The following is a 13,773-nucleotide window of genomic DNA, read 5'->3' on the forward strand; positions in this document are numbered from 1 at the left end:
ACAATGCAGCTAAGTGGAGTCTCTAATGATAGCTGGGTCCTAATGAAGAAGCGATGCAGTTGAAAGCATGGGGGAGCAAGTGAGCAGCAGGTTAAGCCAATGATAAGACAGGTGGTGGATTTCAGGCTAAGCTAAGCTGGAGTCCCTGATCATGAGCTATGTTGTAACTGAGCTAAACAGTAGTCAAAAGCATGGGGGAGGCACAGACCTGCCATTTGCACCTGTGATTAGACAGGAGGGGGATTTCAGACCACCATAGACTCCAACAGTCAATGCAGCTAGTCATGGATCATATCAGTGCCATAAGTGAGCAGTGTAAAGCATGGAGGAGGAATAGAGCAGCACCTTAAGGGGAAAGCATGAGGAAGCAGCAGAAGAGCAGTTTTTGACCATGATTAGAGAGAAGGTGGATTTCAGAATACCTTTTACAATTCAGCTAAGCTGGAGTCACTGATTATAGCCCTATTCAAACTGAGTAACGCTGCAGTGAAAAGCATGGGAGTGGAACAGAGCAGCAGCCTGAGCCTATGCTGTGACAGGTGGGTGGATTTCAAACCTCATCAGACTCCAATAGACAATGCAGCTAAGCTGGAGTCACTGATTATATTGTGTCCTAACTGAGTCATACTGCAGTATAAATCATGAGGGATGGCTAGAGCAGCAGCATGAGCCTATGTTGAGGTAGTTGGTGGATTTCAAACCTCATCATACTCCAATAGACAATGCAGCTAAGCTGGAGTCACTGATTATAGCTGTGCCCCAACTGAGCAATACTGAAGTGTAAATCATGAGGGATCTCAGATGACCTCAGACTCCAATAGATAATGCAGCCAAGCTGGAGTTAATGATTATAGCTGTATCCTTACTGAGCAATACTGCAGTATAAATCATGAGGGATGGATAGAGCATCAGCCTGAGCCTATGTTGAGATAGTTGGTGGATTTAAGCCTACCACAGGCTCCAATAGGCAATGCAGCTAAGCTGGAGTCACTGATTATATTGTGTCCTAACTGAGTCATACTGCAGTATAAATCATGAGGGATGGATAGAGCAGCGGCCTGAGCCTATGTTGAGGTAGTTGGTGGATTTAAGCCTACCACAGGCTCCAATAGGCAATGCAGCTAAGCTGGAGTCACTGATTATATTGTGTCCTAACTGAGTCATACTGCAGTATAAATCATGAGGGATGGATAGAGCAGCAGCTTGAGCCTATGTTGACGTAGTTGGTGGATTTCAAACCTCAGACTCCAATAGGCAATGCAGCTAAGCTGGAGTCACTGATTATATTGTGTCCTAACTGAGTCATACTGCAGTATAAATCATGAGGGATGGATAAAGCAGCGGCCTGAGCCTATGATGATGCAGGTGGTGGATCTCAGAGTACCATAGACTAGATAGGCAATGCAGCTAAGCTGAAGTCACTGATTATATTGTGTCCTAACTGAGCAATACTGCAGTATAAATCATGAGGGATGGCTAGAGCAGCAGCATGAGCCTATGTTGAGGTAGTTGGTGGATTTCAAACCTCATCAGACTCCAATAGACAATGCAGCTAAGCTGGAGTCACTGATTATAGCTGTGCCCCAACTGAGCAATACTGAAGTGTAAATCATGAGGGATCTCAGATGACCTCAGACTCCAATAGATAATGCAGCCAAGCTGGAGTTAATGATTATAGCTGTATCCTTACTGAGCAATACTGCAGTATAAATCATGAGGGATGGATAGAGCAGCAGCCTGAGCCTATGTTGAGGTAGTTGGTGGATTTAAGCCTACCACAGGCTCCAATAGGCAATGCAGCTAAGCTGGAGTCACTGATTATATTGTGTCCTAACTGAGTCATACTGCAGTATAAATCATGAGGGATGGATAGAGCAGCAGCTCGAGCCTATGTTGACGTAGTTGGTGGATTTCAAACCTCAGACTCCAATAGGCAATGCAGCTAAGCTGGAGTCACTGATTATATTGTGTCCTAACTGAGTCATACTGCAGTATAAATCATGAGGGATGGATAAAGCAGCGGCCTGAGCCTATGATGATGCAGGTGGTGGATCTCAGAGTACCATAGACTCCAATAGGCAATGCAGCTAAGCTGGAGTCACTGATTATATTGTGTCCTAACTGAGCAATACTGCAGTATAAATCATGAGGGATGGATAGAGCATCAGCCCGAGCCTATGGTGAGATAGTTGGTGGATTTAGGCCTACCACAGGATCCAATAGACAATGCAGATAAGCTGGAGTCATGGATTATAGCGGTGTTCTAACTGAGCAATACTGCAGTATAAATCATGAGGGATGGATAGAGCAGCGCCCTGAGCCTATGATGGATTCCAGACCACCACAGACTCCAGTGGACATTGCAGATGAGCTGGAGTCGCCCATTCCAGCTGTGCCCTCGTAGCCCAGCCGCAGACCCTGCTGCCCTTACCTGTGGCATTTCGAGGGCACCGAACCTCGGCCGTATCTCCCGCTGGGGTTTCTTGCCAAACAACAGCCGCGTAATTTTCCTCAGGACAAATCTCATGAGGCTCTGAAATGACAGAGAGATCTCTTGTTAAAGGTCAATTCTATTTGCCAATATAGTTTAAGGATTTTTTCCGGCGCGGCGGCGTTCTCTCCTGGTAGCGATGTCGGAGTGATGATTAACTTTCTACTGGCAGAGAGACGAGCCGGGGACGAGAATCACATTAAAAATAGAGGGAAAAGGTAAGAATGTGCCAGATCGTGTCATCTGCTCGTGATTAAACACGTCTGGCGAGAGCGCTCATTACCAACTCGTCCGTGGAGTTACTTACGATAATTTACTTGTTAATTACTGGGCGGGTGCAACCACCGTATGCAACGCAGGAGGCAAAGGGCATCGGGGAGATATGTCATGATTCATTCACATGTTGTGGGTTATTTTTTTTTTTTTTTAATTATTATAATTAAAAAAAACTTTCATATAGTGACCAAACAGTAATTGAATAAGAGCACCATACACAGGCTAAATAACACCGTCATAAGGTGCTGCTGCTATCATGCAATTCAAAAATAATGTGATGTACAGCGCCTATGTAGTAGCGCTACAGAATATAATATACTGTTATAGTGCTACAGAATTCCTAAGTAAATACCGCCATATGGTGCTGAAATAAAACCTTGATATAGTGACCAAACATAAAGCCATTGAATAACAGCACCGTACACAATCCAAATAACTGCCGCTACTATCATGAATTGCAAAAATAATATACTGTTATAGTGCTACAGAATTCCTAAGTAAATACTGCCATACGGTGCTGAAATAATACCTCAATATAGTCAACAAATGTACAGTAAATAAATACCAGCACCATACACTGGCCAAATAAAACCGTTATAAGGTGCTACTACTACTAATATGCACTGCAAAAATAATATACTGTACAGCGCCAATGTAGTAGTGCTACAGAATTCCTAAGTAAATACTGCCATATGGTGCTGAAATAATACCTCAATATAGTGACCAAACATAAAGTAATCGAATAACAGCACCGTACACAAGCCAAATAACTGCCGCTACTATCATGAATTGCAAAAATAATATACTGCACAGCGCTTATATAGTAGGGCTACAGAATTCCTAAGCAAATTCCGCCATACAGTGCTGAAATAAAACATCAATATAGTGACCGAACATAAAATAATTCAATAACAGCTTTATACGCTGGTGAGTTAACACTGTTATATGGGGTTGCTATCATCATGCATTGCAAAAATAATGTACCGTACAGAGCCAACGTAGCAGCACTACAGAATTCCTAAATTAATATCGCCTTGTAGTGCTCAAAGAAAAACTATATACAGTATAGTGACCAAAACCAGTGCCATAACCTTGCCAAATAACTTTATCAGGTTCTGCTACCATCATGCATTGTAAAAATAATATTCTGTTCAGTGCTTAAGTACTAGTTATAAACAATTCCTAAGTAAATACCACCATACAGTGCTGAAATAATACCTCCATATACTGACCAAACATGAAGTCACTTAGTAATAGTGCCATGCATTGTCCATGGGCTACCATCATGCACTGCAAAAATGATATGCTGTACAGCGCTTATAGGTTAGTGCTACACAATTCCTAAGTAAATGCCGCCATACAGCGCTCAAATAAAACCACAATATAGTGACCATACCTAAAGTTAATTGAATGACAGCTCCGTATGGCAAATTGGCCAATTAATACTGTTACATGGGGTTGCTACCAATTCCTAAGTAAATACCTCCATACAGTGCTCAAATAATACCTCCATACAGTGCTCAAATAATACCTCCATATAGTGATCAAACATAAAGTAACTTAATAACAGCACCATGCATTGTCGGGGTTGCTAATAAATAAATACCGCCTTAAAGCGCTCAAGTAATACCGCTATAGGTAAAGTCATCTTACAGCAATCTCTACATAATACTGCCATATAATTCATCATGGACTCAAGCATCAGGTGTTCCCCCTAAGGTAGGGCCGGCTGATACTCCCCGTATGACCGCGTCGGTTGCACGCCGCCCCTGGGTGATGTCATGCCGGGCAATGTCCCGCGGTGGCTTTGAGGCGCCCGTCACTTGTCAGCCCCGCGACCTCTCTCATTGTGACAAGGGGCGGTGTGGTGTTCATTAGTGGCATAGTAAGGACAGGTGAGCTCCGATGGGGGTGCGCGGGGGAGTAGTCCCATTATAAATACATTATATATAACATCAGCTAATGGGGTCAGAGCTGCCAGTGGCCCCGGGGCCCATTCTGAAGGGTTGATGGAGAGAGATTCATTAATTGGTGATACGTCAGACAGGAGACGGGGAGTTGTCAGGAATATCCCCAGTGTCAGGGCTCATGCACACCAACGTATTCTCTTCCTGTGTCAGTTCTGGGTTTTTTGCGGACCGTATACGGAACCATTCATTTCAATAGGTCCGCAAAAAAAATGGAAGGTATCCATGTGCATTCTGTTTCCGTATGTCCGTATTTCTGTTCCGCAAAAAAATAGAACATGTCCTATTATTGTCCACATTACGGACCAGGATAGGACTGTTCTACTAGAGGCCAGCTGTTCCGTTCCGCAAAATACGGAATGCACATGAATGTCATCCTTATTTTTTGCGGATCTGTTTTTTGTGGGCCGCAAAATACATACGGTCGTGTGCAAGAGCCCTTATCCTGGGGTAACAGAGGCTGTGACTGGCCTGGCATGCTGGGATTTGTAGTTCATATCCAGCTTCTGAACAACAAGTGGAAGCAGTGTAATGGGATGGATACTGAGTGTGATACAGTCTGCTGAGCGGTGTATCTAATCCTATCCTGTGTGATACTGTCTGCTGAGATGTGTATCTAATCCTATCCTGTGTGATACTGTCTGCTGAGCTGTGTATCTAATCCTGTGCTGTGTGATACTGTCTGCTGAGCTGTGTATCTAATCAGATCCTGTGTGATACTGTCTGCTGAGCTATGTATCTAATCCTATCCTGTGTGATACTGTCTGCTGAGCTATGTATCTAATCCTATCCTGTGTGATACTGTCTGCTGAGCTGTGTATCTAATCCTATCCTGTGTGATACTGTCTGCTGAGCTGTGTATCTAATCCTATCCTGTGTGATACTGTCTGCTGAGCTGTGTATCTAATCCTATCCTGTGTAATACTGTCTGCTGAGCTGTGTATCTAATCCTATCCTGCGTGATACTGTCTGCTGAGCTGTGTATCTAATCCTATCCTGTGTGATACTGTCTGCTGAGCTGTGTATCTAATCCTATCCTATGTGATACTGTCTGCTGAGCTGTGTATCTAACCCTATCCTGTGTGATACTGTCCGCTGAGCTGTGTATCTAATCCTATCCTGTGTGATACTGTCTGCTGAGTTGTGTATCTAATCCTATCCTGCGTGATACTGTCTGCTGAGATGTTGTATCTAACCCTATCCTGTGTGATACTGTTGGCTGAGCTGTGTATCTAATCCTATCCTGTGTGATACTGTCTGCTGAGCTGTGTATCTAACCCTATCCTGTGTGATACTGTCCGCTGAGCTGTGTATCTAATCCTATCCTGTGTGATACTGTCTGCTGAGTTGTGTATCTAATCCTATCCTGCGTGATACTGTCTGCTGAGATGTTGTATCTAACCCTATCCTGTGTGATACTGTCGGCTGAGCTGTGTATCTAATCCTGTCCTGTGTGATACTGCCTGCTGAGCTGTGTATCTAATCCTATCCTGTGTGATACTGTCTGCTGAGCTGTGTATCTAATCCTATCCTGTGTGATACTGTCTGCTGAGCGGTGTATCTAATCCTATCCTGTGTGATACTGTCTGCTGAGCTGTGTATCTAATCCTATCCTGTGTGATACTGTCTGCTGAGCTGTGTATCTAATCCTATCCTGTGTGATACTGTCTGCTGAGCTGTGTATCTAATCCTATCATGTGTGATACTGTCTGCTGAGCTGTGTATCTAATCCTATCCTGTGTGATACTGTCTGCTGAGCTGTGTATCTAATCCTATCCTGTGTGATACTGTCTGCTGAGCTGTGTATCTAATCCTATCCTGTGTGATACTGACTGCTGAGCTGTGTATCTAATCCTATCCTGTGTGATACTGTCTGCTGAGATGTTGTATCTAATCCTATCCTGTGTGATACTGTCTGCTGAGATGTTGTATCTAATCCTATCCTGTGTGATACTGTCTGCTGAGCTGTGTATCTAATCCTATCCTGTGTGATACTGTCTGCTGAGATGTTGTATCTAACCCTATCCTGTGTGATACTGTCGGCTGAGCTGTGTATCTAATCCTATCCTGTGTGATACTGTCTGCTGAGCTGTGTATCTAATCCTATCCTGTGTGATACTGACTGCTGAGCTGTGTATCTAATCCTATCCTGTGTGATACTGTCTGCTGAGATGTTGTATCTAATCCTATCCTGTGTGATACTGTCTGCTGAGATGTTGTATCTAATCCTATCCTGTGTGATACTGTCTGCTGAGCTGTGTATCTAATCCTATCCTGTGTGATACTGTCTGCTGAGATGTTGTATCTAACCCTATCCTGTGTGATACTGTCTGCTGAGCTGTGTATCTAATCCTATCCTGTGTGATACTGTCTGCTGAGATGTTGTATCTAATCCTATCCTGTGTGATACTGTCTGCTGAGCTGTGTATCTAATCCTATCCTGTGTGATACTGTCTGCTGAGATGTTGTATCTAATCCTATCTGTGTGATACTGTCTGTTAAGATGTGTATCTAATCCTATCCTGTGTGATACAGTCTGCTGAGCTGTGTATCTAATCCTATTATGTGTGATACAGTCTGCTGAGCTGTGTATCTAATCCTATCCTGTGTGATACTGTCTGCTGAGCTGTGTATCTAATCCTATCCTGTGTGATACTGTCTGCTGAGCTGTGTATCTAATCCTATCCTGTGTGATACTGTCTGCTGAGCTGTGTATCTAATCCTATCCTGTGTGATACTGACTGCTGAGCTGTGTATCTAATCCTATCCTGTGTGATACTGTCTGCTGAGATGTTGTATCTAATCCTATCCTGTGTGATACTGTCTGCTGAGATGTTGTATCTAATCCTATCCTGTGTGATACTGTCTGCTGGGCTGTGTATCTAATCCTATCCTGTGTGATACTGTCTGCTGAGCTGTGTATCTAATCCTATCCTGTGTGATACTGTCTGCTGAGATGTTGTATCTAATCCTATCCTGTGTGATACTGTCTGCAGAGCTGTGTATCTAATCCTATCCTGTGTGATACTGTCGGCTGAGCTGTGTATCTAATCCTATCCTGTGTGATACTGTCTGCTGAGCTGTGTATCTAATCCTATCATGTGTGATACTGTCTGCTGAGCTGTGTATCTAATCCTATCCTGTGTGATACTGTCTGCTGAGCTGTGTATCTAATCCTATCCTGTGTGATACTGTCTGCTGAGCTGTGTATCTAATCCTATCCTTTGTGATACTGTCTGCTGAGCTGTGTATCTAATCCTATCCTGTGTGATACTGCCTGCTGAGCTGTGTATCTAATCCTATCCTGTGTGATACTGTCTGCTGAGCTGTGTATCTAATCCTATCCTGTGTGATACTGTCTGCCGAGCTGCTGTATCTAATCCTGTCCTGTGTGATACTGCCTGCTGAGCTGTGTATCTAAGCAGAAGACATTAGATACATAGTTACCTGGACACTTCTTTTCATTGCACGGCTTGCTTTCCTCGGGTGGTCCGGCGCAGTCTTCGCCTCCATGAAATGGTCCGGAGCAGGAGCGCTCCCTCCTCTGCGCCCCTCCGTCACAGGTCGTGCTGCAGACCCCCCACTGTCCCCACGGCTGCCATTCGCCGTCAACTGGAAGGAGTGGAAAACCGTCATTAGTGCAGATACAGGAGCAGCTCCCATAGAGGTCACCTATGTCCATCTGGCCCCTACTATTTGCCGCCATTCCAGCGCCCGGAGCAGAGGTCACCCAGCTTTCCGCAGCACCTGCATGGTACATACCTCTAGTTCTGTACCTAATGCTGCTGAACGAGAGCCTCGTCAATAGGAGCATATAAAATATATGACATATCACAGTCCTCAAACATTCTGCTAGTTATCGTGTGCACTTTGTAACTTACATTATAGAATGCTCCAGTCACATCCAAAGCTGCGGTAGCCTTGAGAGGACAGACAGGGTTTAGCTGAGATCTATTCTTCCACTGGGTCCTGGTGCCAACACTACATCTCCCACAATGCACCACTACAGGACATGCTCTGTACCAGGAATCAGCAACCTCTGGCACTCCAACTACAACTCCCAGCATGCACACTTGCTCAGCTGGTTTTGTAACTTCTATAGAAGTGAAAGGAGGATTCTGGGAGTTGTAGTTTCAGAACAGCTGGAGCACCGGAGGTTGCCCGCTCCCTGTTCTATACTGACCGAGTTTTTGTAGGACCTCAGGATCTTCATGATTTTGACCCTCACCTGGACACTGTGTCAGGAAGCAGTCCCTGGTGTCCGACCACGTCCCGTGACACTCCGAGCCGCCGTAGGACGGTCCATTACACTCCCGAATCCTCTTTTGAGTCCCATTGGAGCAAGTGGTGGAGCAGGCACTCCAGCTGGACCACTCATTCCAGTTCCCATCAACTGCAAGGAGATAGCGGACAATTAGCTCTAGTGCCATCCTACGATGCAGCAGAGCTGAAATTGTTTCAAGTTGCATTACTAGGATCCCTCTCTATGGTCGGATACTGCAGCCCGATGTAGACTCCTCAAGATTGCATGACTCGTAGGACGTCACATTGGGCTAAGCACAAACTCATTACCACTACATTCTGTGTTTGATCACATTGATTGAATATGACAAAAATAGCACTGCTTCATATGACTGACTGAGCTCTGATTGTATATGACAAACTCAGACGCGCTACACTGAGAAATTGTTAAATCTCTCTGTCTGATCTCTGCTAGACATGACATCTGCTCCTTTACATCTGTCAGACTCAACTCTGCTTGATCTGGTTAGCTGAGCTATACCGCAAACTCAGCTCTGCCACATAGATCATATACAGCCCTGCTACATGTGACAAACTCAACTCTGCTTGATCTGGTTAGCTGAGCTATACCACAAACACAGCTCTGCCACATAGATCATATACAGCCCTGGTATATATGACAAACTCAACTCTGCTTGATCTGGTTAGCTGAGCTATACCGCAAACTCAGCTCTGCCACATAGATCATATACAGCCCTGCTATATATGACAAACTCAACTCTGCTTGATCTGGTTAGCTGACCTATACCACAAACTCAGCTCTGCCACATAGATCCTATACAGCCCTGCTATATATGACAAACTCAACTCTGCTTGATCTGGTTAGCTGAGCTATACCGAAAAACTCAGCTCTGCCACATAGATCATATACAGCCCTGGTATATATGACAAACTTAACTCTGCTTGATCTGGTTAGCTGAGCTATACTGAAAAACTCAGCTCTGCCACATAGATCAAAATCCAACTCTGCTACATGTGACAAACTCAACTCTGCTTGATCTGGTTAGCTGACCTATACCACAAACTCAGCTCTGCCACATAGATCCTATACAGCCCTGCTATATATGACAAACTCAACTCTGCTTGATTTGTTAGCTGAGCTATACCACAAACACAGCTCTGCCACATAGATCAAAATCCAACTCTGCTACATGTGACAAACTCTGCACTACTTGATCTGGTTAGCTGAGCTATACTACAAACTCATTTTTTGCACATGGATCATATCTAGCCCTGCTATATGTGACCAACTCAACACTGCTTGATCTGGTTAGCCAGGCTATACCACAAACTTGGTTCTGCCACAAAGATCAAATCCAACTCTGCTACACATGACAAACTCAGCACTACTATTTCTGATTAGCTGAACTATACTGTAAACTCATTTTTTGCCACATAGATCACATCCAGATTTGCTACACATGACATATTCATCTCTGCTACACATAACACCCTCAGATTTGCTATAGTAGACCAGATGACCCCTTCCGCAGATATAAAACTGAAAAAATCAGTCATGCTATATCTGACAAATCTAGCTCTGCTACATCTGTACGGCAGGAGAGACACGAGGAGATGTATGTAGTCACCTGGACACAAGGCGATGTTACAGAACTTGGTTTGCTTCTCTGGTCCTTTGCACTGTTCACCCCCAAACTGGGGCGGGTTGCAGGTTCGGGTCCTCTCTCTGTAGCCCCTTCCGCAGGTTGATGAGCAGAGACTCCACGGGGACCACTCGTCCCAGGTACCGTGCACTGCAGGAAAGAAACCGTACATTGTATAAGTGGCCCCTGACGTCTGTGATGTCACCTGCTCCCATGGTGTACTCTGCGCTGCACATGGCAAATGCTGCAATATGAGAAAAAGCAACAATATAACATTTCAAGGCCTGTCTGATACATAGGACTCCTCAGGGGCGGAGCTATGGAGGTGGGCCGGAGGGGCAGGTGGCACCGGAAGGGAGGAGCCACCAGCAAGACACTTTACTATAGTCCAAGACAAGAAACTGAATCCCAGTGAATCCGCATAATGGACAAGGATAGGACTGTTCTATCAGGGGCCGGCTGAAAAAACAATCTGCGGCAGAATCGGGCTGTTTACCTTACTATTAGGCCGCAATACACCCCCACCCTCGTTCCCCTGCTTCAATAGGCCTGTTTGCCTTCCAGGCATATAGAATTTTTTGTTGGGCATGGATCCAATATTTTTTTATTTATTATTATTTTTACATTTTATTTGCTTTACTTTTAAAATTAATATTGGCTTAAAGGGCCTTAATTTGGAACCACAGTAAAAGTAAACAATAAAACTATTAATAAATATTATTAATAAATACATTCTTTTATATTGTATTAATAAATACAAATAATAAACAAGTAAAATAAATAAAACATAATTATTAAAATGACTGAACATGAAATTAAACCATAAATAAATACAATTGCTAAAAGATACATAACAGTAAATCATAAAATTCATTAAAATATAAAAAAAGTACTATAGGATAAAATATATACCGGTATTCATAAAATAAACAATAAGTAAAAAAAAAATAAACCAATAAAAATAAGATAAAATAAATTGAAAACAGAATTAAAGGGGTATTCCCATCTGGGACATTGATGGCGGTATACGGTATCTCTAGGATTTGCCGCCCCTGAAGTGAAGGAGCTTGCTTTCTATTCAAACCTATAGGCGTTCCAAAAACAGCCGAGCGGGCACGACCACCATTCTCCATTATGGGACCGCCATATTCAGCTAGCGGTGAATGGAGGGCGGCCATACTTGCACAGTCCAGTGCTGGAGATAGGAGCTGGTACAGAGGTAGGACCCTCACCTATCTAGCACTGATACTAGCGATACACCAGCAATATCCCAGATGGGAATACCCCTTTAAATAAGAAAAAAATAAAAATAAAAAAACTAACATAAATAAAGACAACAAGTACTAGCACTGCCACTGACACGGGCTCGTCGGATGATCTGCGGGTATCTCGCCTGTGTCTCTACCTCGCGCAGTTACATTGTAGCTAATGCCTCGTCCAACGTTCTCCTGCCACAAGCGTCGCCATGACAACATCTTTTTTGGAATTTCTACGTGAATATATACCAGTAATAACAATGTTCCAAAAGGAAGGTGTAGCGGTGAGACGTAACGGAGCGCCTCATTAAATATTCACATATTTAGTGCTCACAACTTAATGTAAAACACCGCCACGCTCCGTAATTATAAACTTCAAAAGGAATCCAGAATTTAATAGAAGCCACAAATAACGCGCGCAATGTTCCTCAGCGTGAGAGGAGAACGGGAGATGAAATAGGGGCCGGGAAACTCGCAGTGTGCCGGGAACACGGACACAATCTTCTCCGCTTCCTGCATCACATCCATTATCAGATCCCACCCGAGATAACAACAACAAAAAAAAGACAAATTTGTGCTACTTTTTTTGCTTCAAAACTTGTAAAAATAAATAAATAAACATCCCTCCCAGAGCATCCGTATGGCCTTTGTGCTCTCCCCGTCACAGTGTGGTTTCTACAGGGTAGCAGTCTGCAGTCGCATGCTGTAAAACTTCTGTCAGCTCCCCCATAGGTTACATATGTCGGGTCAATGTTTGCATTCACTTACAGCAAGCAGAATTGGAACACAGAGCATATTAGGAAAGTTGCAGAAAATGTAATGTATTTTCTTTCCGTGTTAGGGTCCATTCACACGTCCGCAAAATGGGTCCGCATCCGTTCCGCACTTTTGCGGAACAGGTGCGGACCCATTCATTTTCAATGGGGCCTGAATGTGCTGTCCGCATCCGCATTTGCGGATCCGCACTTCCCTTCTGCAAAAAAATAGAACATGTCCTATTCTTGTCCGCAATTGCAGACAAGAAAAGGCATTTTCTATGAGAGTGCTGGCGATGTGCGGTCTGCAAATTGCCGGTGTCCGTGTTTTGCGGATCCACAATTTTCGGATACGCAAAACACATATGGACGTGTGAATGGACCCTCAATTTCAATGGATCCGCAAAAAAAAAAAAACGGAAGGTACTCCGTGTGCATTCCGTTTCCATATTTCTGTATTTCCGTTCCGCAAAAAAATAGAACATGTGCTATTAGGGTCCATTCACACATCCGCAAAATGGATCCGGATCCGTTCCGCAACGTTTTCAATGGGGCCGCATTTCGTTCCGCATCCGCAAAAAATAGAACATGTCCTATTCTTGTCCGCAGACACGGACAAGAAAAGGCATTTTTATTAAAGTGCTGGCCATGTGCGATCCGGAAAATGCGGAGCGCCCACGGCCGGTGTCCGTGTTTTGCAGATCCGCAATTTGCAGACCGCAAAACGCTTGCAGAGGTCTGAATGGACCCTTATTGTCCGCATCACGGACAAGGATAGTACTGTTCTGTTAGGTGCCAGCTGTTCCGTTCCGCAAAATGCAGAATGCACACGGACATCATTCGTATTTTTGGCGGATCTGTTTTTCTGCGCACCGCAAAATACATACAGTCGTGTGCAAGAGGCCTTAGGCTACACATTCACACGACCGTAGGAAGGAGTCCGCATCCGTTACGCAGTTTTGCGGAACGAGTGCGGACCCATTCATTCTAATGAGGCCGCAAAAGATGCGGACAGCGCACCGTGTGCTGTCTGCATCCGTAGTTCCTATTCTGTCTGCATCCGTAGCAAATTGCGGAACGCACGCGGGATGGTATCCGTGTTGTGTGAATGTAGCCTAATCC

At 44.2% G+C, this 13,773-nt stretch overlaps 1 protein-coding gene across 1 annotated transcript in view; it reads right to left on the reverse strand.

The window, feature by feature from the left end:
• Window positions 1-13,773, reverse strand: part of ADGRB1 (adhesion G protein-coupled receptor B1) — a 587,254-nt gene that overhangs the window by 232,409 nt on the left and 341,072 nt on the right. The window contains 4 exon segments of the mRNA XM_040432704.1: window positions 2,432-2,533; window positions 8,182-8,346; window positions 8,963-9,127; window positions 10,626-10,790. Coding sequence (XP_040288638.1) covers window positions 2,432-2,533; window positions 8,182-8,346; window positions 8,963-9,127; window positions 10,626-10,790 — 597 coding nt within the window.

This window comes from Bufo bufo, chromosome 5 (genome assembly GCF_905171765.1).
Source record: "Bufo bufo chromosome 5, aBufBuf1.1, whole genome shotgun sequence".
NCBI lineage: Eukaryota > Metazoa > Chordata > Amphibia > Anura > Bufonidae > Bufo > Bufo bufo.